The 23,434-nt window shown below is 49.4% G+C and overlaps 3 protein-coding genes across 3 annotated transcripts; 1 reads left to right on the top strand and 2 right to left on the bottom strand.

The window, feature by feature from the left end:
• Positions 1 to 1,495: 1,495 nt before the first annotated feature.
• H2AC25 (H2A clustered histone 25) lies at positions 1,496 to 2,152 on the bottom strand. The gene has a single exon (XM_045803975.2). The coding sequence runs from the start codon at positions 2,092 to 2,094 to the stop codon at positions 1,702 to 1,704; it is 393 nt and encodes a 130-aa protein (XP_045659931.2). The 5' UTR covers positions 2,095 to 2,152; the 3' UTR covers positions 1,496 to 1,701.
• A 233-nt stretch (positions 2,153 to 2,385) lies between these two features.
• Positions 2,386 to 4,885, top strand: LOC123796494 (histone H2B type 3-B-like). Its single transcript, XM_045803977.2, has one exon. The coding sequence runs from the start codon at positions 2,407 to 2,409 to the stop codon at positions 2,785 to 2,787; it is 381 nt and encodes a 126-aa protein (XP_045659933.1). The 5' UTR covers positions 2,386 to 2,406; the 3' UTR covers positions 2,788 to 4,885.
• A 2,245-nt stretch (positions 4,886 to 7,130) lies between these two features.
• Positions 7,131 to 7,513, bottom strand: LOC123796496 (histone H2B type 3-B). The gene has a single exon (XM_045803978.2). It carries the CDS (start codon positions 7,511 to 7,513, stop codon positions 7,133 to 7,135), a length of 381 nt encoding a protein of 126 aa, XP_045659934.1. The 3' UTR covers positions 7,131 to 7,132.
• Positions 7,514 to 23,434: the final 15,921 nt, after the last annotated feature.

Genomic DNA, 23,434 nt, shown 5'->3' with positions numbered 1-23,434 from the left:
TTCCACTGTGAGCACAAGCACATTTTGTTCACACTCTTCTGTGGGGACATCTGGGCTGTTTCCAGCTTGGGGATGTGAGCAATCTCGCTGTTGGGAATGTGCGAGTCACGGGGTCATTGTATATACCTGGGAGTGGGATTGCTGGGCCATGTGCTGCTTTCTTATTGAAGCGTGGCTCTGATGGGCTTTCTCTTCAGAGGCAGGCAGCTCTGAGTATGTTATCACATTTCTGAACCAGGTAACCCCTTATAGACCATCAGACGTTAGACCAGAGCCATCCAACTGAACTTTCCGTGATGATGGAGCTGTTCTGTTCCCCTGCTGTCTGATGTGTGGCTGCTGGTCACATGTGGCCAGGACGGCTGAGAAACTGCATCCCGCCCAGCCACGTGCTTCGCTAAGTCCCTCCACTGCAGGGCAGTCCTGTGTTCAGATCCACGTGGACAGAGCAGGCTTGTACATCCTTGGAGTGAATTCCTTTCACAGCACTAGGATATTTTCTTAAGACCCGCAGATGTGTGGTTAGCTCCAGATGGTGTCTAGGGAGCCCTGGTTTGAGTAGACCTAATTTTAGTAAGTACAAATTACATAATAATCCTGAATTGTCTTATCCACCTGTCTTTATTGCTATAAAAATTAATGAAAACAATAAAGATATTAATAATAAGAATAACAACAGTTATCAGGCTTTTTCTGTGCCAGACATTGTTTTAAAGGAATTATTATGAATCAACCACTTAATCCCTCCTCACCCATGGGGTGGGTGCTATTAACATTCTCACGACTTTGCCAGGACTCTTGGGATTGTCTAACTCCCCTTTATTACAAAATTTGGAGCTCATGAACAGTCAGTCCTCTTCGGAAATAGCCACACATGTGTTACATAATCTGATGGTAACAATGTTCACTTTACACGTACTAAATTCGCAAATCTAGTTTTCCTCCCCAAACTCAATGGACAAATTATCTTATTGATTTTAGCTATCAGGTTAAGGGACTTGGATTCATGTTTGACCAACCCAGATTGAACAATTTACACTCTTTCAAATAGTCATTCTATTTACAGTAAGATTTTCTTTAAAAGTTTACACTCCCCCCACCCCCCCCCTTTTTTTTAATGTTGCAAACGCCTTTAGAACAGAAACCCTTTCCAAGACCCTAATCTGCAGATTAGATCATAACTCCGACGGACCGGTTTCCTAAAACGTTGCAACATCCGCTCAGTCAAGCACCCCTACACTTTAAAATGTAAATCATAAGGTTTACATAGAAGAATCTCAAAAAGCAGATTCTCTACAAAGTACATATTCTCAATACCAGATGAAAGTGACGGTTATCCAGGACTGCGGTAGGACACTTTGCACAGCCGAAAGCAGCGGCCACCGACATGACAGTCTCCTTCACGGTGAGCCGGACTGAGACCCCCAAGCTTGGGGGTGAGATTCTAACGCAGAGGGAGGCCACGTGTCCGCTGGCATTCCTGCGGCAAACGAACACGGGAGCCCACCGTGCGCGTAGGCGCGCCCGAATCGTGCTCGGGGCCCGGCTCCCCGCGCTCCCGGGAGAACGCACCCCTAGGACAAGGCAAAGCTGCGTGCTCAGTGCGGCTCTTTTCTTGAGACTGTGGGTGGCTCTGAAAAGAGCCTTTGGTGTCACGGGGCCCCCGGGGCGCAAGGCCGTTATCGGCCGGCCTCCGCAGCCTCACTTGCCCTTGGCCTTGTGGTGGCTCTCGGTCTTCTTGGGCAGCAGCACGGCCTGGATGTTAGGCAGGACGCCGCCCTGCGCGATGGTCACGCGGCCCAGCAGCTTGTTGAGCTCTTCGTCGTTGCGGATGGCCAGCTGCAGGTGGCGCGGGATGATGCGCGTTTTCTTGTTGTCGCGGGCCGCGTTGCCCGCCAGCTCCAAGATCTCGGCAGTCAGGTACTCCAGCACAGCCGCCAGGTACACGGGCGCGCCGGCCCCGACCCGCTCCGAGTAGTTGCCTTTGCGCAGCAGGCGGTGCACGCGGCCCACGGGAAATTGCAGGCCCGCGCGCGACGAGCGCGACTTGGCTTTCGCTCGCGCCTTGCCGCCCTGTTTGCCTCTGCCGGACATTTCCAAAACGGGCGCGGGGAAAAGAGAGAGCTGAGAAAAGACACCCGAAGTAACGAGGCGGTTGGGCCCAGTGAGCCCTTATATATGATCCGGAGGTAGTCGAGCCGACCTCTTCCGATTGGATAGCGATGCCGACCAATCAGAAAAGGAGGCCAAAATCCCCTAATTTGCATGCGATTTTCCCAGTGGTGACGTCACGCAGCATTTGAACCTATCAGGAGCGAGGAACTCTGGATCCTTCATTTGCATACAGGACGTATAAATACAGTTGCTCCCGGCGTACCTTCTTTTTGTTTGGAGAGGTCTGCCACTATGCCTGATCCGTCCAAATCGGCTCCCGCGCCCAAGAAGGGCTCCAAGAAGGCCGTCACCAAGGCGCAGAAGAAGGACGGCAAGAAGCGCAAGCGCAGCCGCAAGGAGAGCTATTCCATCTACGTGTACAAGGTGCTGAAGCAGGTGCACCCGGACACCGGTATCTCGTCCAAAGCCATGGGCATCATGAACTCGTTCGTCAACGACATCTTCGAGCGCATCGCCAGCGAGGCCTCCCGCCTGGCGCACTACAACAAGCGCTCGACCATCACATCCCGCGAGGTGCAGACGGCCGTGCGCCTGCTGCTGCCCGGCGAGCTGGCCAAGCACGCCGTGTCGGAGGGCACGAAAGCCGTCACCAAGTACACCAGCTCCAAGTGAGGCGCGCCGGGCGCCCCGGAACCCAAAGGCTCTTTTCAGAGCCACCCACAATCGAAAAAGGGTTTCGAACACGGTGAAGGGTTGTCATGTGAACCAATTTCGTTCTGTGCGTCCTAGGGGTTTTCTGGTTGTGGGGTCTGTGTGGGCGCGAGCTTGTGCGTATGTGAGCGGAATGCAAGAATGTGTAGTTCTTTATGAAAGTCTGGGATGGTAACCGTGGCCAGGCGATCAAGGATCCCGTGTCCATCCTTCCTTTTGCTTGGGGCTGTTAATGCGTCGCTTAGTCGAAGTAGGAGCCTTGAGCTCTGCGTCTTCGGTGGCTGCAGTGTATCCCCGGCGCTTCCGCGCGTGGACTCCCAGGCCCCGGACAGACTGTGCGTGGCGTGCGCCTGTGGGTGAGGGGCGCGGGTCACCTCTTCCGGGAGGACCTCGTGCCAACCTTCCCTCCCCAGTGTTCCTGATGAATGAACCCCGGAGATGAGGACTTGGTTGCGCAGCCAGGGCGGTGACGCCTGGAGCTGCATCGCTGCCTGGACCAGACATCTTTATCCTCCAGCAGTGAACATTTTCGGGAGGATGTTTGCGTGGCTGGATCTTGCAGCGGCAAAATGTTTGAAACCAAAAGGGAAATGGAAGCGTTCTGTGCGCGGGAGCCAGATGTAACAGGCCGACTCCTGCTGCGGGTAGCTTTAACCTATGTGGGGATGGGGGAGATAAGTTCAAGAGGAAAATAATCCCCTTTCTCTGTAATTCCGCCTTTTCTGAACAAATCAGCCCCCTCCCGTTTCAGCCACATTGTTGTTATTTTCTGTGAAGCGTCAGTGACGCAGAATTTCCCCTTTCTTTGAATTTATGGCATTTAATTTGGAAAGTGTCCTCTTGGCTCAGAGAAAGCGCTTTGGCACGAAGAGTCTTCATGTGGGAAAAGACGTCGCTTTGCCTTTTCCTTCGTTTAGCTTTTCTCATTTGTAAATAAGGGATTCCTAACAATCGCTTCTTTGAGCCGTTTTGAGTCTTAGATGTATTGAAAGGTCGTGTCATCGTCTCTGGCAGGGAACAGACACACACAATGAAACATAAGAGTCGTGGTTTTGCAAATCATCTCTCCAAAGGAAGCCGGTCGGGTACCGGGCTGGGCGGGAGGGTCTGGGGAGGGAACATCACCACCCGAGGGTCCTCCGCCCAAGTGGCTGGAAGCCCACCCACCCTTCTGCGTGGGTCCAGTCTAAAGGATTTAAAACCTCACATGTTTTTCAGTTGGCATCTAAAATATTTTTATCCTTAGTTCTAATAGTTACAAGGACACAAATCCCAACACAGGACGTTTTAAAAAGCAAAATGATCTCAACAAAAATTTTTAAAGAAATGTTTGAATATTCGTAAAGTTCTTGAGCTTTTATACATTTTCAAAATCTTTTTATTGAGATATAGTTGACACACGACCACATCAATCTTTTCAAGGTATCTATTGAAATAGCAATTCGATACCATAATCAGTTTATGAAACACATGATCAAATTCTTCGTTAACACGGAGATAGTCTAGCTGATCCTTTTTTTTCTCCCTGAACTCATTCCCATTGCATCTCTCAGAATTTCATCCAAATGTAACATATCTTTAAGTGTTTTATCTACTACCTTTCCTTATCCAAAAAAATAAATAAAAGGTATGTAAATTGAAATCTAAAAATACTTGTAAGGTGAAAGTGTTTAAAAAATCTGGACGGTATGCAATTGCTGAAAACGAAAGTTTTGGTACATAGTTATCAAAGGTATATAATTAGGGGCGCCTGGGTGTCTCAGTCGTCAAGTGTCTGCCTTGGGCTCAGGTCATGATCCTGAGGTCCTGGGATCAAGTCCTGCATCGGGCTCCCTGCTCAGCGGGAAGCTTGCTTCTCCCGTCTCCCACTCCCCCTGCTTGTGTTCCCTCTTTCGATGTCTCTCTCTGTCAAATAAATAAAATCGTAAAAGAAAAAAAGATAATTATAAGTAATTCTCAAACAATCAGAATTTTAGTGAAACCTACGTCATCAGGTGAGATTGATGGTGGCTCTCCCCACCATATTGGCTCAGTTTATGCATCCATGGGCAAGTGTTGTATTGTTACGGTTACAGTGAGAGTTGTATTGTTACGGTTACAATGGTGTGCCTCATTGCTTTCCCTTTACTTTCCTTTTTAGATATATGCTCTGAAACAATATTTACAAACAAAACAAAACAACAACATCCAAACAAACCCATAGATACAGAAATTTTGTCATGGCTATTTTACTCAATTCTTTTCTCCTAGTTATAATCCCAAAATTTGAAAACGGTGATGTATCATCAAAACCAACACCTTTAATCTTAAGAGATGTCTGATTCATATTGAACACTACAGAATCCAGCCCTCCACTATGAAGCAGGGGCCTCCTGATTGGGTCTGAGCTCTCAGCCCTCTACCCAGGTAGATTAGGAGTCAGTATCTTAATAAGTACTTCTGGTAACAGGAACTAGACTCCCAGGTCCACAAGATTCTCTGCCTGAATCATTAGCTTAAGACATAGGTTTAATAAAATGAAACTTGTCTCCGGCACTGTGTGATTGTGCTAGCAGTAGAAAACAAAAATAAAATCAAGACGCAGAATAAACAATTCCCAAATACAATAGTATGAAAATGTTTCATTGTGGATAATGCAAAAATGCAGATTAATTTCTCAGTCTTTTCACTGCTCTGGTACACGCACTTCATTAGCATGAAGAAAAAAAAAAAAAAGACTGCTTCTATTTGCTCAACAGTATGGTGGAGGCTACAGAGACAGCCAGCAGCAGCCTCAGATGAAGAATGGGCCTGGATGTGCCCTCTCCTCCCAGGGAATCTATTAAGGAAAATGCAGGGCGACACAGAGTCTTTGCTGTTGAGAATTTATAATCAAGAAAATGGAGGGAAATTGAATACAGAGCCCATGTCTGTAATACTGCGGCAACAGAGAAAGAGAAATGTTATTTATGTGAAGCTGGAGGTTGGGGGAAGGGGTTCGCTGGGTACTGACAATGCATAGGCTCAATACAATGGGAGAATTCTCTGGGTTTGAGATAACCAAGTAAAAGCCCTGGAGGGACTTTTCCAGGTATCCTATCTGAGACGCATTTAAGAGACTCTCCCCTCCCCCAATCTCAGCTAAAAATTTCAAGTCAGATTTGCTAATTACTATGGAGTAAACCAAAGATGGATCGGAAGGGGCTATCCCTTTAATAAAAACTACAAAAGCAAACAAAAATGCACTGTATAAGAGGTTAAATGTTGACAGAAGTGTGGCAGGTCGCCAGAGATAGCCTAAGTCCCGTAGGGGACAGGAATCAGGAGGAGGCCCACCTGAGGGAACGGAGGCTCCAGTCCAAATCCTGGGAGGCCTGCAGGCTGTCGAGACTAGGATGCTCTCGGGGTGGTCTTGGTAGTTCGGGGGTCACTAGTACAGCGGGATGTTTTTAGGGTGAGGGCAGTCAGGCCTGTCAGGCCCGGTGCTTCAGTTATGAAGCAGGCAAGTTATACCCCCTTTGCATATGGTTTACTTCTTTTGTTTTTTTCCTTAAATGCCCTCTATTCGTTTTGTTAAAAAGGTTCTTTCCACTGGGTGTTGTTAGAAACTCACGAATTTTTAAACACTGCATCTGAAATTAAGAATGTACTGTAAGTCGGCTAATTGAATTTTTAAAAAGTTAAAATAAAAAGGCTGTTTCGCTGTTGACTAGGCTTATGTTAAAAATATACACGTTTTTCGAAAAAATAGCAACCTCCTAATAGGAAGGATTTTAGCGAAGTTGGAGGATGGAGGCCATGATGTGTGCTCCCGCCCTTTTGACTTTTTCCGATAGAAACGGCTAAGTGCCCATAAAAGACTGCTTAAACTCAACACTGCTTGAGTTTTTTGGCCAGAAGCTCCTCGTGCTTAGTGAGGCAAGGAAGGACGGGAACGAGCGCTACCGCCAAGGCTGCGCGACAACACCCAGGGCCTCACTACCGTCGTGCCTAGCTACCACGACCTCACCCATTAAGAGACAGAGGAGTGCTGGTTGGGGAGGTTGGCCTGAGGACTTCCTGGAGGTGATGCGCGGCCTCACCCCACCGGGTCCCCGCCTAAAGTCAAGGCCGCTCTCCCTCTCCCGCTGGAGACTGACCCAAGAGGCCTTTGAGAGGTACACGTCTTTAAAGGAGCTCAGCTTTAGGCCAGGGCTTGCCGTCGCGCACTCCAGGTGCCCCAACCCCCTGGAGCACCACATCACACTCAGACCGGGTGGCATGCTCCTTTCTGAGCACAGAGGTGGCTCTGAAAAGAGCCTTTGGGTTCCGGGGCGCCTGGCGCGCCTCACTTGGAGCTGGTGTACTTGGTGACGGCCTTGGTGCCCTCCGACACGGCGTGCTTGGCCAGCTCGCCGGGCAGCAGCAGGCGCACGGCCGTCTGCACCTCGCGGGATGTGATGGTCGAGCGCTTGTTGTAGTGCGCCAGGCGGGAGGCCTCGCTGGCGATGCGCTCGAAGATGTCGTTGACGAACGAGTTCATGATGCCCATGGCTTTGGACGAGATGCCGGTGTCCGGGTGCACCTGCTTCAGCACCTTGTACACGTAGATGGAGTAGCTCTCCTTGCGGCCGCGTTTGCGCTTCTTGCCGTCCTTCTTTTGCGCCTTGGTGACGGCCTTTTTGGAGCCCTTCTTGGGCGCGGGAGCGGAGCGGGAGGGATCCGGCATGGCGGGGCGGTGCCGAGATGCGAACGCGTGGCGCCAGCAGCGCTATTTATTGTCTCCATATTCAAATGAAGGCTCCAAATCGCCGGAATCCGATTGGACGGCCGGCTGCGCCGGACAGCTAAGAATTTATGTAAATAGCAGATGCCGGCTCTTCTTTCCTATTGGACTGTAATCCAACCAATCCGAAGACGCGTGTGCCGCGCGCTGGGAGTCAGGTTGAGCATCTTTGTTCCAGCCAGGAGAGGGCTCTTTGTTTAGCCGTAGGTTCTGGGTCGGTCAAAATAGGAATAGGAATACGAATACTAAAATAAGGACCGGTTTAGCCGTGCGTCTCCATCTTCTCCAGGCAAGGGCAAACACATTTCTGAGGCGAAAGGCTGGGGAGGAGAAGCTGATGCTTACTGAACGGAGGGGAATGGGAATAACAACTATTTATTTCCCATCATTTCCTTCTCCCACCCCTCCCAAAGGCCAGTTTCAGAATTGATGAGCAAATCCAAAGGACTTTTTAGGAAACACTGAAAATACTTAAGGTATTTATATTGGAAGTGTAGCTACAGGGCAGACGTTCAACTGGAGGGAGGAAAGGAATCGGTTTCAAGGGAAACAGTCCTTCACATTGTTTATTTCCACGCCGACTACTCCCCTTTGAAGTGACAGGTACACGCTAAGTGCTTGGTACATATGATCTCATCTAGTCTGCTAAAATAGCGGACAGTTAGGGGCACCTGCCTGGCGCAGTGCATTGAGCAGGACTCGGTTTCCGCTCAGGTGGGGATCTAGAGTCGTGATCTGGGGTCGTGATCTCTGGGTGGTGGGATTGAGCCCCGCAAGTCTCCGTGCTCAGCAGGGAGTCTGCATGAAGATTCTCTCCCTGACCCTCCCCTGACCCACTCGCGGGCACACGTGGGGCCCGGTTCTCTCACTCTCTCTCAAATAAATACATCTTTAAAAAAATCCTACGGTTAAATGCTATTGTTCTCTAATTAGGCGTCTCTAATTAGAACACAGGCTTATAGACCTGTTAAATGGTAAGCTGAGGCCTATTAAAAATGTTAAGAATGTATTTGAGCAAAAATTGATTAGAATCAGGCAGGACCCAATTTAACAGAAAGGAGTTCCAAGGAACTGTACAAAATGAAAAACGTGTATAGACAGAACTGAGCATAAACAAGAAGCCACACGAAGCAAAGAAAGCATTATTGCAAGGTCACTTTCCTCTTCCAGGATGGCAGGGGCCTATCAGACCAATTACCTCACTAGTGCTGATCAGGGGCTTCCTGACTGACTCCATTTCTGGGAGATCTGACACTTTCAGTAAATTCGTCTTGGTTGGGTGATGTGGCCCTTAGCATAAGGCACTCCATTTTGAACCTCTTTTCTCATTTTTATTGATTTACCAGTCCCTGATTTGCCTCCTCATTAAAGTAATTCCTGTAAACATGAATTAAATTCCCCTATATGTTAAATGCCAAGAGAGAAACAAAAGGTGTTAGGAATTCACATTTCTCACCTTACTTCAGCATCACCTGGGAAGCTCCTTAGAAATGCAGAATCTTGGGCCCATCTCAAAGGTATTGACTCAGAATCTGTATTTCAAACAGCTTTGGTGGGGGGGGGGGTCATTTCCCTGGGCACTTTAATCACCCCAGGGCATTATCCAAGCAGGTCAGCAAACTTAATGGTGACGAAATGGCTCACAGCTTCAGAGCATTTAGCAAGATACCTTCAAGATACCAACACAAATGCTCTTCACGTGTATATATGTCCTCTGCGGCCCATGGTCCTCTTGACGTTTGGGTGCCCTGAGCTGCTTTGGACATAGCATTAACCATCTTATCTGTTTACCTTAAAAATACATAGTTGATTTAACAGACATTTCTACAGAACTCATTACAAGCCAGGTAACCATTTATTAAATACTTAATTCAAGGTGGGGCCCATAACAGCCTTTCCAGGAGTGCACTCTTATCAACTCCATTTTACAGATACATAGCAATAGGCTGAAGAAAATGTGTCCCAGGTTAAACACCCTGTGAGGTGGGAGCTGACCCTGGAAACCAAGGATTGGCACCAAGCACCAACCCAACTGCAACCTAGAATTTTTTTTTTAAAGACTTAATTTTTTTATTTGACAGAGAGAGAGACAGCCAGTGAGAGAGGGAACACAAGCAGGGGGAGTGGGAGAGGAAGAAGCAGGCTCCCAGCGGAGGAGCCTGATGTGGGCCTCGATCCCAGAATGCTGGGATCACGCCCTGAGCCGAAGGCAGACGCTCAACGCCTGAGCCACCCACGCGCCCCTGCAACCTAGAATTTTAAAATTTTTAGATCGTGAATTTCATTTCATTTTGAAGAAGGAAGGAACACCACTTATGTTGAGGTGGATAGAAGAAAAATATTAAAACACAAATGCATTGCTGTGTGTTTAAGTTTCTGGCCAAAAAAAAAAGTCAGAAATCATATAATTTCTACTGCCATAGAAAGATGATATTATAGATGAAATTGTACCAACTTACACAATTGCTGATTCCATTAAAAAGATAAAGTCTTGGAATAGAAGATACTTAAGAAAGTAGAGAAAGAGCTTGTTTCTGGATCATTTATCCAAACCACTTTTGTGGACCTTGTTATTTTGTTGTCAGGGAGATTTAATGGGTAATGCGTGGAAATGATTAGTTTCGCCTCCCGCGCCGTTGGAAGAGGTCTGCAGCTTGGTCGGGCACAGGACCTGCTTTCCCTTTGCCTGAGATTTAGTTGGCACAGATTTCTCTGACATATTCTCGAAACTCACCATTCAGAAGTGATCTTACCGTCTCAGCTGCTGAGGCTCACGGGCGGAGGACACTGAGGCTGTTCACACGTTTGCAGTGTCGGGGAGGAGACAGTTTCTGCCACTGAGGAGCTGGAGGTTTGGGGAGGATGTGCTTTGGGTACGTCACAGAGCCAGGGACACGATTTGCGGGAACTGGTGCAAAATGAGAATTTCGGCATCTTGTCCAGAGCCTGCTGAGTCTTGTCAGATAGCTACAGCAGAGCATCGAAGCAAGCTGGGGCGCTTCTCAGGGCAGCCCTGGTGTGGGCCCAGGCTGCTGGCCCTGAAGCTGGCCCTGGGTGCCCCTCGGCCTACAGGCCCCATGCATGGGGGGGGGGCAGTCCCAGCCCTTTGTCCCCCACAGTCCCCTGACCCGCCCTGGTCCTGCCAAGCCCTTGGAACGCTGGTCCTCCACCAGGTCCTGCTGGGGTTTCCTGGCTTCCTTGTGGTGTGGGATAGGAGGTGAGCATTCCTAGGAAGGGCCTCAAGTAAGGGGCTGTGTTTCTGTGTAGGTGCTGATGAGGTTACAGAATATAGGTGAGAGGTTCAGGGGCGCCTGGGTGGCACAGCGGTTAAGCGTCTGCCTTCGGCTCAGGGCGTGACCCCAGCGTTCTGGGATCGAGCCCCACATCAGGCTCCTGTGCTATGAGCCTGCTTCTTCCTCTCCCACTCCCCCTGCTTGTGTTCCCTCTCTCGCTGGCTGTCTCTATCTCTGTCGAATAAATAAATTAAATCTTTAAAAATATATATATATATAGGTGAGGTTCAGTGGGGTGGAGTCTGGAGCCGACGACCAAGAAAGAATTCTTGAGGCATCTTTGGTGCAAAATTGGTGGTTTATTAAAGCACGGGGACAGGACCCGTGGGCAGAAAGAGCTGCTGCCCCGGGGTTGTGAGGGGCGGCTGATTATATACCATGGGGTTGGGGGAGGTAAGGAAAAAGGGAGGTTGAGGAAATACTTTCATATGTTAAAGACTCACAAGATACCCGAGGCCTTGCCATTGTCAAGTTAAGGTTGTTTTGCCCTCTAGCAAGGCATTAACATTAAGATAGTTGGGAACTTCCTGGAGGCTGCAGATTATAAGGACATTTAATTGTATCTACATTCCCTTCCGGAAGCTAGGTTATTGATAGAAATGCTTCGTTCTTGTAAACTGCTAAGACATTTGTACACTGAGGGAGACTTAAGTCTTGCAGGATTGTGGTCTCTATAGGTTAACTATTTCTTTGTCCTTTAGGGCAGCCAGGAGTGCCTGAGGAACGCAAGGTACATCCCATGGTGGGGGGGGGGATTGCGGGGTGTCAGCTTCTGCTTTGTCCTCAGCTTGCCTTCTGTTCCCTCATCAGGTGCTAAGATTTGGGAGTCCCCCCTTCCCCACATAGTGGCTGGTTAGTGACAGAAAATCAGGACCAGACTCTCCTGGGTTACTACTATGCACTGAATGTGTGTGTCTTCCCCAAATTCTTATGTTGGAACCCTAATCCCCAGTGGCCTGGTGTCAGGAGGTGAGGCCTTTGGGAAGAGAGTAGGGTTATAGGAGGTCATTGCGCTGGGGCCCCTGTGGGGTGGGATTAGTGTCCTTGTAAGAAGTGGCAGGACAGCACTTGCCTCTCTCTCTCTGTTCCATGTGAGGAGGTGGTGAGAAGGGGGCCCTCTGCAAGCCTGGACGACAGACCCCCTCAGGTACCCACCTGGCTGGCACCCTGATCTTGGACTTCCAGCCCCTGGAACCGTGAGGAGTGAATGCCCGTTGTTCAAGCGGCCTGGTCGGCGGTGTTCGTCACAGCAGCCTGAGCTGACTGAGATACTTGTCTCGGGGTCAAGAGTAACATGGTGTATTGACAGACGGAACACTGTAGGGCAAGCTGAGATTTTTCTTAGAAGGAATGGAGGGAGGAAGACAGAAGGAGGGAGAGAGGAAGTGGGAGGGGGAGGGGGAGGGAGGGAGGCACAGTGGTGAGAGAAAAACTCTCTGCAATCTGGACATAGAAGTCCACTTTAGATTTCTTTGTAAGTCAGCCTGACTTTGTTCAAACCAAGCATGCATCGTGCACCTGTTTCGAGAATGAGTGGGCTGAAAAGAATCTTTGCTTTGTCCTTAGATAGAGACCAATGCTCCCACTGCCAGCATTCCCTGACGTTAAAACTTGTGATTGCTGTCTACATGCTAATTTACAGTCTTCGTGAGGTTTGACAAAGGTGTGCTTCCGACTTGCTGATTTGTGGCTCTTTGTGCAAAAGCCGTATTGCCCCGTGAACGCTGTCTGTTCTCTGGAACACCTCCGTCCCTGTGCGTGCCCAGCAGCTGTCCTGACCTGGGCATGCATAAAGGCCTCAATCTCCTTGTGGAGAGTCTAAAACGTGTTGATTTTGTGCCTACAAGAGAAAGGCCAAAAAGAGCACAGAAAAAGAAAGAAAAGCCAAGTAACAGTGGCCTGCAGCTTAGCCACTGAGAACTGTGCGTGGGAGTAATGGCCCACTGGAATAATTACAAAGGGCTTTAGGGGCACCTTGGAGGCTCCGTCGGTTAGGTGTCCCACTCGTGGTTGGGCTCAGGTCATGATCTCGGGGTTGTGGGATGGAGCCCCATGTGGGGCTCCGTGCTCAGTGCAGGCTCTGCTTATCCCTCTCCTTCCCCTTCTGTCCCTCCCCTCACCACTCAAATAAATAAATAAAATCTTTAAAATAAAATAAAAAGGGGTTTGGATGATAAGAAATCAAAACTTTTTTCCCTTAATGGTTCCAGTGCATAGCGCCTGGTGCTGGTAACAATTCCATAAATATATTGAATGAATGACTGAATGAAATAAGCCCATTTTACCATGGTGTAGTATTGTTATTAATGTTATTATTATTATCTTTTGAGGAGAGAGAGACAGCGGGAGGGGCAGAGGGAGAAGGAGAGAACGAATGTTAAGCAGGCTCCACACTCAGCTCGGAGGCTCAATCTCACGACCCTGAGATCATGACCTAAGCCAAAATCTAGAGTCCGGCCCTTACCCAGCCAACTGAGCCACCAGGTTCCCCCCCCCACCTTGCTCTTGCGCAGCACACATGCCACCATCCTCTCTCCGCCGGGGGTAAGGATGCTGTGCTGTGAGCGGTCTCCCCATGCCAGGCAGGAAGCCCGGTCCATGAACATTCTCACTAACAACATTCACTATAAATCCACCACTGCAATGGCAAGCAGAAGTGTTTGCTCTCCCTTCCTTCGTACAAGGGGTCCTCTCCGTCCTGGAGGAGCTTCCCGAGCCTGCAGACGGAGGGCTATGCCTGGAGGCAGCACCCCCAGGGCAGAAAAGACACTCCTGAGGAGGACTTGTAATGGTGGGGGCTGAGAGTTGCAGGAAGGCGGTGGGTGCGATCCTAGTGCGTGGGCTGGAGCTCTGCGGAGAAAAGGTAAACCTCACTAAATGCATGCAGGTTGCAAAGCAGGAAGACAGCTTCGCCAGCCTTTGTCCTGGAGACAGCTTACAGCATGCACCCTGCAGACAAAGGCTGCTCTTCCGCCTCCCCCGTGGCAGGAGGCTGGGGACCCTTCCCTCCAAGGTCCTGCGCTCCTCTGCACGGGGATCTGGGGCTCCTGGGCCCCTGTGTGCAGGACCCCAGATGACACAGGGGCTGCCCCGCATCCTGTGCAAGGAGACTGGGTTTTGAACTCGTGTTGGCCAAAGCTTCTTCTGAGCTCATGCCACGTGTTTTCAGCAAGCAGAAGAGAGTGGGTCTGCAGTGAGATCCCAGCTCCAGGTGCGGGTGAGAGACAGGGGACCACGGCGGCAGAGCTGCGACAGGACCAGGGAGCCAAATCTGAGAAGCGGCAGCAGGTGTGGTGTTGGATGCATAGCTGGACGGCCGTATCATTCCTGTCCCAGAGCCCACGCAGACACGCTGGCCCCTCGGCCCCGAGCAGCCCAGCCACCCCCCGACAGACTGTGGGTACCCCCGGGCTGGGGTCAGGGGACACAAAAGGCTCTGGAGGCCACTCCCCTCCTGCAAGCCTTTGGGTTTCCACAATTCTTCCACGGGACTGAGCTCCCCTCCTCATGTGTATATAGTGTGTTTATCGTACTTCCTAGGTACCTACAGAAATTTAGAAACCTTAAGGTGTGTCGAATGTAAATATAATGGCTTCCAGCATTAGTGGAGGTGTTGGGGGGTCACAGGCCTCAAATGGACTCACGTCACCAAACCCAGACATGTTCATGACAGTGTCAGCTCTCCCAGAAATGGAATCTTAAACGCATCGGTCAGGGATCAGCTGCTCAGCACGGCGAGGAAATCTGCCTGATAGACCCCTGCCGTCCCGCCCTAGAGGGAGGTAACCTTGCAACAACCAACTGCTTTTTGCCTGTATGACTCCCTCGTCCCCACTCCCTTCTGCCTATAGAAGTCCTTCATTTTGTATGGCTCCCGGAATGCTTTCTTACCTACCAGATGGGGTGCTGCCTGATTTGACTCAGTTTGTGCTCGAATACACTTACCCTTTTCAATGGGTCTCAGTTTCTCTGTTAACAGTGCGGGTGTCAGGAGTGGGACCCCCGGGGCATCAGGAAGCCAGGTGCGGGTGCCCACAGAGCCCCTCTGAGCCCACCGCTGTCTCGCCACATCTGGTGGTCGTGGAAAAGTCCCGCTCAGCTTCTGGTCTGAGCTTTTCTGTCAGGAACTTCCAGACCGGAAAATGGCTCAAGCCAGACTGGGTCCGACTTACAAACCTGGCTAGGTCAGGGGTTGGACTGGGTCCGACTGAAGCCAGGCTCGGTCCAGTGTGAGGCCTCAGGGAATCAAAGTTTGTTTAAAGGCTGAACAAGCAGGTTAACCTCACCAAAGATCATCTTTTTTCTTGTTTAAAGTTTTTATTTTAATTCCAGTTAGTTAACCTGCAGTGTTATATTAGTTTCAGGTGTACAGTGTAGTGATTCGACACTTCCATACCCGGTGCTCATCACGACAGGTGCCCTCCTGCACCCGCAGCACCTGCTTCCCCCACCCCCAACCCCTCCCCTCTGGTGCCATCAGCTTGTTCCGTGTAGTTAAGAATCTGTTTCTCGGTTTGTCTTTCTCTTATTTTCCTTTTGCAACTTTGCTTTGTTTCTTGACTTTCACATATGAGTGAGGTCATATGATAATTGTCTTTCTCTGACTGACTTACTTCACTCAGCATAATCCCCTCCAGTGCCATGCACTTTGTTGCGAATGGATAGATTTCATTTTTGATGGCTAATATTCCAGTGTGTGTGTGTGTGTGTGTGTGTGTGTGTGTGTGTATGTACACACTACACCTTCTTTATCAATTTGTCTGTCCATGGACATTTGAGCTCTTTCCACATTTTGGCTATTGTAGGTAATGCTGCTATAAACATCAGGGTGCACGTATCCCTTCAAATCAGTATTTTTATATCCTCTGGATAAATACCCAGTAGTGCAATTGCTGGGTCATAGGGTAGCTCTATTAATAACGTTTTGAGGAACCTCCACACTGTTTTCCAGAGTGGCTGTACCAGCTTGCATTCCCACCAACAGTGCACAAGGGATCCCCTTTCTCCACATCCTCTGCAACATCTGCTGATTCCTGCCTTGTTAATTTTAGCCATTCTGACCGGTGTGAGGTGGAATCTCAGTGTGGCTTTGATTTGCATTTCCCTGATGCCGACTGATGTGGAACATCTTTTCATGCTGGCCATCTGGATGTCCAAAGATAATCTTGAGACACAGTGGCCACAGTGGAGAACTTTTCTCCTAGAGTAGCTTGTCCACTATGAGGTGTCCCAGAGCAGAAGGGGTCTCAGCCAAGCACTCACCATAAAGGTTAGACACAAAATTATTTTTCCTCCTTTACAGTTTGTGGTGACCAGGGTGAGAGTCACTGGGACACCTCGTTCACCCCAGGACCTGCAGACAGATGAGGTCCTAGGAGAAAAGGAAGAAGCTGCACAGGGTGAGAAATCTTACCAGATCTGCACCTGCAGTGCCTAGTCAAGAGAGGAAGGTAAAATCTCACATTGTCCCTTCCTTTCCAAAGTTGGATTGGCAGGAGAAACACGTTTGTAAAACCGAGATCTTGGAACGGTGACTTGTGGATTTGCGTCCGGGTACCCATGTGCTGTCCGTCCTTTCTCTCCCACAGACAGCTACTGCCTTCTGTTTGTCTTGTGTCTTGGGAACTTGGTTTGGCAACTGTCAGGCTGGGGACCCCAAAATATGGCTGGACAGAAATGTGGGTTGTGCTCCATTTGCAGCCGGGGTCCCGCCCACTGTCACAGTTTTCAGAAAACTTGTCCAATCTTCTTTTCTTTGGGAGTGGCTGTGCATCTCAGGGTAGCATATTTTGTATGCTCTTTGGGGACCCCCTTGTATCCAAGGAGTTGTTTAATATCACCAAGAATATCTACTATTTGCCCCACCTGAAACCTGACAAGATATTTAAAGGGATGCTTTCTTTTTTTATTTTTTTACAGATTTTATTTATTTATTTGACAGAGAGAAACACACACAGCAAGAGAGAGAGCACAAGCAGAGGGAGAGGGAGAAGCAGGCTCCCCACTGAGCAGGGAGCCCGACAAGGGGCTCAATCCCAGGGCTCTGGGACCATGACCTGAGCTGAAGGCAGACGCTTAACGACTGAGCCACCCAGGCATCCCTAAAGGGATGTTTTTTAACGTGGCTCTGTGGTCACAGGCTGGCCAACCTGGAACCTGATATTCAGAGTCTTTGTTTTAGGTCTTCTCTCCTCAGTTAAAATAAAACTACAAACCCAGAGAGAAGCCTTTGTCCTGAAATATTCCGAGGACACACAGCTGTAAATCTGGAACATAGGAATCTTTTGTTTTCCGTTGTAGTTGGGAATCTCCCTGATATCAAGAATTGAGGGTAATGTAGTTGGATGGCTGGGTCAGTCCCTTGATACCACTCAGGTGGTGACACCATTCTTTGGGGAATTACAAGCCGCTGTCCTTATCTGGCAAATCTGCGAAACCAGAAATACAGCTCTAGAAACAATTCAGTGTCCACCCATCTTTACGATTCCTGCAATGTCTCTTGTTCATCTCTAAATGCTTGCAGACACCGTAAAAGATTAGGACTTTGGAAACAATGTCCTGCTCTGAAGGAAAAATTTAAATAACAATTCCCCTAGAGTTCTGATAATAGACAAATACACCCCAAACTCCTAGGAGGAAACTTGCCTTCTTTCTTTGTCCCTTGGAGATGACAATATTACCATGTCTTTGAAATGTGAACACCCCAGGACATGACCAAAACACTGCCCACAGACCCCTGAGAATGAAGGGAGAAGAAAGGGGAAGGAGGCTTTTAAAAATACAAACCAGTATAAAAATTCTCTTGCCCCAAATCTAGTCCACAGCCTCCCTGAGATTACTTGTGAGGACAAATATGGATCTTAGAAGTCTTTTCCCCTCGTGTGAGTATCAGCTTTGGCAATCTGCCGTCTGAGCACGTGACCCTAACATCTGTCAGAAACACGATTTGCATCCACCTGTTCTTTTATAAACTAGTAAGTTCCCATCATCCTGCCTCGCTCACGGTTAGTATTTTAGAGTGAAAACTGTAGGATCCGTTTGCATCTGCCTGTATGTTCTTGGATGTCTAGGTATGCATGTTATAAACGTGTGACATTTTTCTACCTCTGGATGGTAGTGCCAAAGTCAATTTGTAAGCCACTCTAGTTAATTGGCTGAAAGGCAAACAAGCATTTCTAAAGGTCAGGAAGACCGCCAGAAACGTATCTTTCAAGTTCATGCAATCTAGGATCATCATTGGTAAATACAAGCTAGCTTAACTTTGTTGGTTTAACTAAAAAAGGCATTTCTTTAGAGTTGACGGCATTAAATATAGTACTTTTCTTCTACCTAGGTTTACTAAATAAGCTTGTGTTATTTCTTTTACACGATTTAGATAACGGGTAACTGCTGAATATCGTGTAAGACTGTCCTGGCTAATTCAACCATAATTCTTGAGAACAAGTGAATTAAAAGATGCAAATAACAGAAAGGTTTACAAATGAGCTTTTCAACAATTATGACACTTTATGGTATGTCTACTGAAGAATAGCTTCCAAATTGTTTTCGGCAGCCCAAAACCTTACAGTCATACTGAGGTAAGTTGAGTGATGGGCATTCACTGAATAACCAGATCTTTTCTAAACATGAGAAATACATGGAATCATGAATTACTGAACATAGATTTACCCATTTCTGGCTTCTCTTTACGGAGGAATGGAGGATATTGGGGTCTCTTAGTAAACACGTTTGCTGCCACATTGGAAAGCTGGTATGAAGAAGAATATACTTCTAGAAACTATGACACATATTTATAAATGTCCCAGTGCATAGCATGCCAGCGTGACACAGTCCACACCTCCTTAGTTTTCACTGGAAACCGAGAATTCTGATGGCTAACAGTTCTCATCAATATACCTAATAACGGGGTGCCTGGCTGGCTCAGTTGGAAGGGTGTGCGACTCTCCATCTCAGGATCTTGAGTTTGAGTCCCACCTTGGTATAGAGATTACTTAAATAAATAAAACTTTTTAAAAAATGTAATAAAGCCACTTAGAAATAAGAAGAGAGAAAGAAAATAGTATGAAAAGTATGTTTGGGGGCGCCTGGGTGGCTCAGTTGTTAAGCGTCTGCCTTCTGCTCAGGGCGTGATCCAGGAGTCCTGGGATCGAGCCCCACATCGGGCTCCTCCACTGGGAGCCTCCTTCTTCCTCTCCCACTCCCCCTGCTTGTGTTCCCTCTCTCGCTGGCTGTCTCTATCTCTCTCTCTCTCTCTCTGTCAAATAAATAAATATAATCTTAAAAAAAAAAAAGAAAGAAAAGTATGTATGTGAGGAAAGTAAAGCAATGGCTTGCTCCGAAACGAGGAAGGAGAAAAAAACATAGGGTGAAATCTGAATGGATACATACGGTAAACAAAACAAAACAAAACAACCCAAAACAGTTGTAGGACGTTTATGAAAAAGGAATTTTATGTGTGGTCAAGCTAAGACTGGAATGGACTTACTGAAGTTTATCAAGAATACATTTTAATATCAAAAGTATACAGTGCAAAATGAGAATTTGGTTTTCTGTCAAAAGGACAAAGTTTCCTTAGATGATTTCATCCCTAGAGGTGACCAGGGAGGGAGACCTGAGCCACGGACCCAAATGGGAATTACCGGGAGGCATTCATGATTCAAAATTTGCTTCCTTTGGCAGATCCCTACTCCCTGGCTAGGAGCAAGCACAAAGGAGGTGATGAGGGAACGGAAGGCAAGCTGAGGACAAGGCAGAAGCTGACACCCTGCACCCCCCCCCCCACCACTATGGGATGTATGCAACATTCCTCAGGCACTCCTGGCTGCCCTAAAGGACAAAGAAACAGTCCTTACTACCTACAGCCCAGTGACAAGTCCTTGAAACAGGCATGGTGACATTCCTCTAGGAACTCAGCTGCCTTGATGTTAATACTTTGCTAAGGGCAAAAGGCAGTCCTAGCCTGACCCCCTCCCCTCCACCAAGATCCTGTAAGTCTACTTTAACATATAAAAATTCCTTCGGAAACTTCCTTTATCTCTAACCCCCCAAGATACGTATTAGCAATCATCCCCCAAGCATATGGCCCACCGATATACATCTGAAGGGTCTCATGACTCAGGTTTTATTAGAGGGTAATAAATGACCTTTTCCCACCAATAGCTAGCCCCCTCAAGGTCCTGGAAACTTTGCTTCCAAAATTCCTTAGAGACTTAAGCTATCCCTAACCCCCTCCCAACTTGAGAGTATATAATGGGCCATTCCTCATGACCCCGGTGCAGGTCTTTCTGCCCACGGGTCCTGTCCCCGTGCTTTAATAAACCACCATTTTGCACCAAAGATGTCTCAAGAATTCTTTCTTGGCCATCGGCTCCGGACTCCACCCCACTGAAGCTCACCTGTACCTCATCAGAGGTGATGACGGGACGTCCCCTTAACTCGTGAAGATGTTGTAGACTCTGCTACGGAACCAGGAGCTGCCCAGCAAAGACTGTTTGACTCTCTGGCCAGACTCGTTCCTGATAATAGAAGAGCCCTTGATCACCTTTTAGCTGAGCAAGGTAGGGGTCTGCGCGGGGGCCACCACCACCCGCTGCAGTTGGATCCACAATTCTGGGGTAGCTGAGGCAGCTACGCGAGATCTCTTGGCATAAGAAAGTCTTTGAACGGGATCCTTCTTTGACTTATTTGATTCTGACTCATTTGGGTCTTTGGGACCATGGCTCCAAAGTGCACGTCCCACATTGGGAATTACACTGTATCATAATCATAATCGTCTTCCTGGTGCAGGGTACGCTCCGAAACACTTTAAATGTGTATGTTTGCGGCTCCCTCACCACCAAGTAAATGACCCCTCTGAGATCAGAACGTCAGAAAAGTACAAAAAGAATGACCAGTTTAAAGAATGAGAGCCCAGAATAGTGGCCTGTGAATATCACAAAGGATCAGAAAAAAACAAACAAAACCCTATCACAAAACAGCTTCCAGAACTTCAGAGTGGTAGCTGAGAGTGGAGCGAAGAGTCTTAAATTCTGATCAATTTGGTCAGGCTGGGGGGTTAAAACAAGACAGCAGGTCCCAAATGGAGCTGCTTATGTCTGGTCCCAGGCCACCCAACAGAGACTTACTGACAGTGTCGGCTCTCCCAGAAATGGAACTTAAACCAGTCGACAGATCCCCCCTGCTCAGCTCTAGTGAGAAAATCTGCAGGCCAGGCCCCTGCTGTCCCCTCCCCAGAGGAAAATGTCCTTGCAATAACCTGCTTTCTTGCCGAGAATAATTCCTTGTTGGGTTCCCTTCTGCCTCTAAGTCTTTCACCTTCTACAGCTCCCTGCTCCCTGCTATCCTGGAGGCTGCCCAACTCCAACCAATCTTGGCCCAGATAAATTCTAAACATTTTCAGTAGGCCTCAGTTTACCTTTTAACAGAGGACATATGGAAAACAGAACACACATATATCAGAAAACACAAAACTTGTATGACGATAATTTTTCTATACCTTATATTTTATATGTTTTAAGTTTTCAGGAGAGGTGGTCTGGATCTGGAAAGGGAGAACTGTGGAGAAATGAGCAGGAGGGGTTTGAGAAGGGCGATGGGGTGATGGGTGGCAGGGGTGGGGAGGGGACCTGGGAGAAGGGTGTAGGGAGGATAGCTGGGGATGGGTGGGAGGGGTCTCGGAGGGGAGGGGGGCAAGTGGTAGGAAGGGAGATAGGGGAGCAGGTGGGTCTAAGAGGGGAGGGGAGTGAGTGGGAGGGGTAGAAAGGGAGATGGGGTGGGGGAGGGGTCTTGGAGGGCTGTGGGGGTCTCGGGGGAGGTGGGGGAAGCCAGGAGGGTGTAGGGAGGGGGCTGGGCTGGGCAGACAGCCGGCCTCACCCACAGGACCATGCCTTGGGGACACCCCCCCCCCGTCCCGCCGCGCGGCTTAGTCCAAGGTCCCCCCTCTTCCCCACCAGAGCAGCCTTATTGCCTAAGTCACCCGCATGCCAGGAAATCACGAGGATATCCAAACACATTAAGGCACAAATGTGAATACAACGCAAGAGACTCCAAGTTCAGAAACAGTCAAACTGAGGGGGCGCAGCAAAGGCAATGGCACCAAGGGAAGTTTTGGAAAGCTCCAGAAGGTGCCTCAGTCAATCGGGTAGGATTAAATTTGCATCAGTTGGGATAAACGCCACAGGCTGCTGCTCTTCCTGTTCCGCGCGGGGGCCTCCGAAGGCTGTGTGCGTGAGGGGGGCCGAAGCGAAGGTTCAGAGCACCTCCCGCACCGCCTGCAGTTCTGAGCCCCCGCGCCCCCCACCTCTGCACCTCCCGCGCCGCCTGTAGTTCTGAGCCGCCGCGCCCCCCACCTCTGCACCTCCCGCGCCGCCTGCGGTTCTGAGCCCCCGAGCCCCCCACCTCTGCACCTCCCGCGCCGCCTGCAGTTCTGAGCCCCGAGCCCCCCACCTCTGCACCTCCCGCGCCGCCTGCAGTTCTGAGCCCCTGCGCCCCCCACCTCTGCAGTTCTGCGCCCCTGCGCCGGGTACCCCTGCAGCCCGTTCATCTGCAACCCTGCATCGCCTAGCAGCTGCGGGCCCAGCCCGCTTTCCGTCCGCGCCCGGCCCTCCCAGCGCGCAGGATCGCTGCGCCCGCCGTCCGGGAGTGGCTCTGCGGTCACCCGCCTCTGCTCCATCCGCACCAGGTGCGTCCCCGTCACACCCGAGGACCCCCAGCACTCGCCGCGCCCGCGGGTGGAGGCCCGGAGACGGCCACCCGGGCCGGGGCTCGCTCTTCTGAGAGCCACTAGCGGTGCCAATTAAGTGAGTTGAGCGGTTTTCCCAACGCGCTTGGCTCTTCTTTCGTCGTCTTGGGAAAGATGGAGCTTCTCAGACACATTTGGGAGCGGGAGTGGGGTGGGGATAGTAGGTTCGCGTTGGGAATTCTGGACGCGTATTATCAGTCGTGGGCCAGGACTGGGTAACGGGCCGCCACCAGGTGGCCCTCGAAGGCCCCTGCCTCAGCTCCCTCTGCTGTTGTCTGCAACCTCGGGTTGTGTCCCGCCTCCTCCGCGCGCCCTCTGCTGGAACACCACGTACATTCTAATACCTAGCAGGAAGCGAGTAATCCCGTCATTTCTCCAACGTAGGAATGGGCTCAAGAAGTGGCTTTCCAGGGGGGCTCGGAGTACAGTGGCCCGTGGGTGCGGTGGGCGGTGCCTCGGGTGGCTATTTGAGTCCTTGTTCCCTGTCCCCACACCTACCTGTATCCCAGCTTCTCGGGCCCTGTCCCCCCACACCTATGGTTTGCCTTTCCACCTATAGAATTCCCATGAATTCTTCCCTCTTCGTTATACAGACTTTTTGTTGGTTGGTTGGCAATTGTTTTCACAGGTGATTCTGATATACACGGATTTATCTAGCTTTCCGTGGGACCTGCCTTCAGGGGAAGCTCTAGTTCTTTCTCAAGGAATTCAACTTGCCTCCTGGGTTGATCTTCACTTTCCTTCAATGGCTTGTTTTTCCCCCACAACCAATAACTGTCTTTACAAGTAAGCGGTTTTAATGCCTTTTGCAACTTCCACAGAGTATAGAAA

The sequence above is a fragment of the Ursus americanus genome, chromosome 5 (assembly GCF_024610735.1).
Source record: "Ursus americanus isolate L20-20 chromosome 5, mUrsAme1.1.p, whole genome shotgun sequence".
Classification (NCBI taxonomy): Eukaryota; Metazoa; Chordata; class Mammalia; order Carnivora; family Ursidae; genus Ursus; species Ursus americanus.
This window is presented reverse-complemented; position numbering and strand designations above follow the sequence as displayed.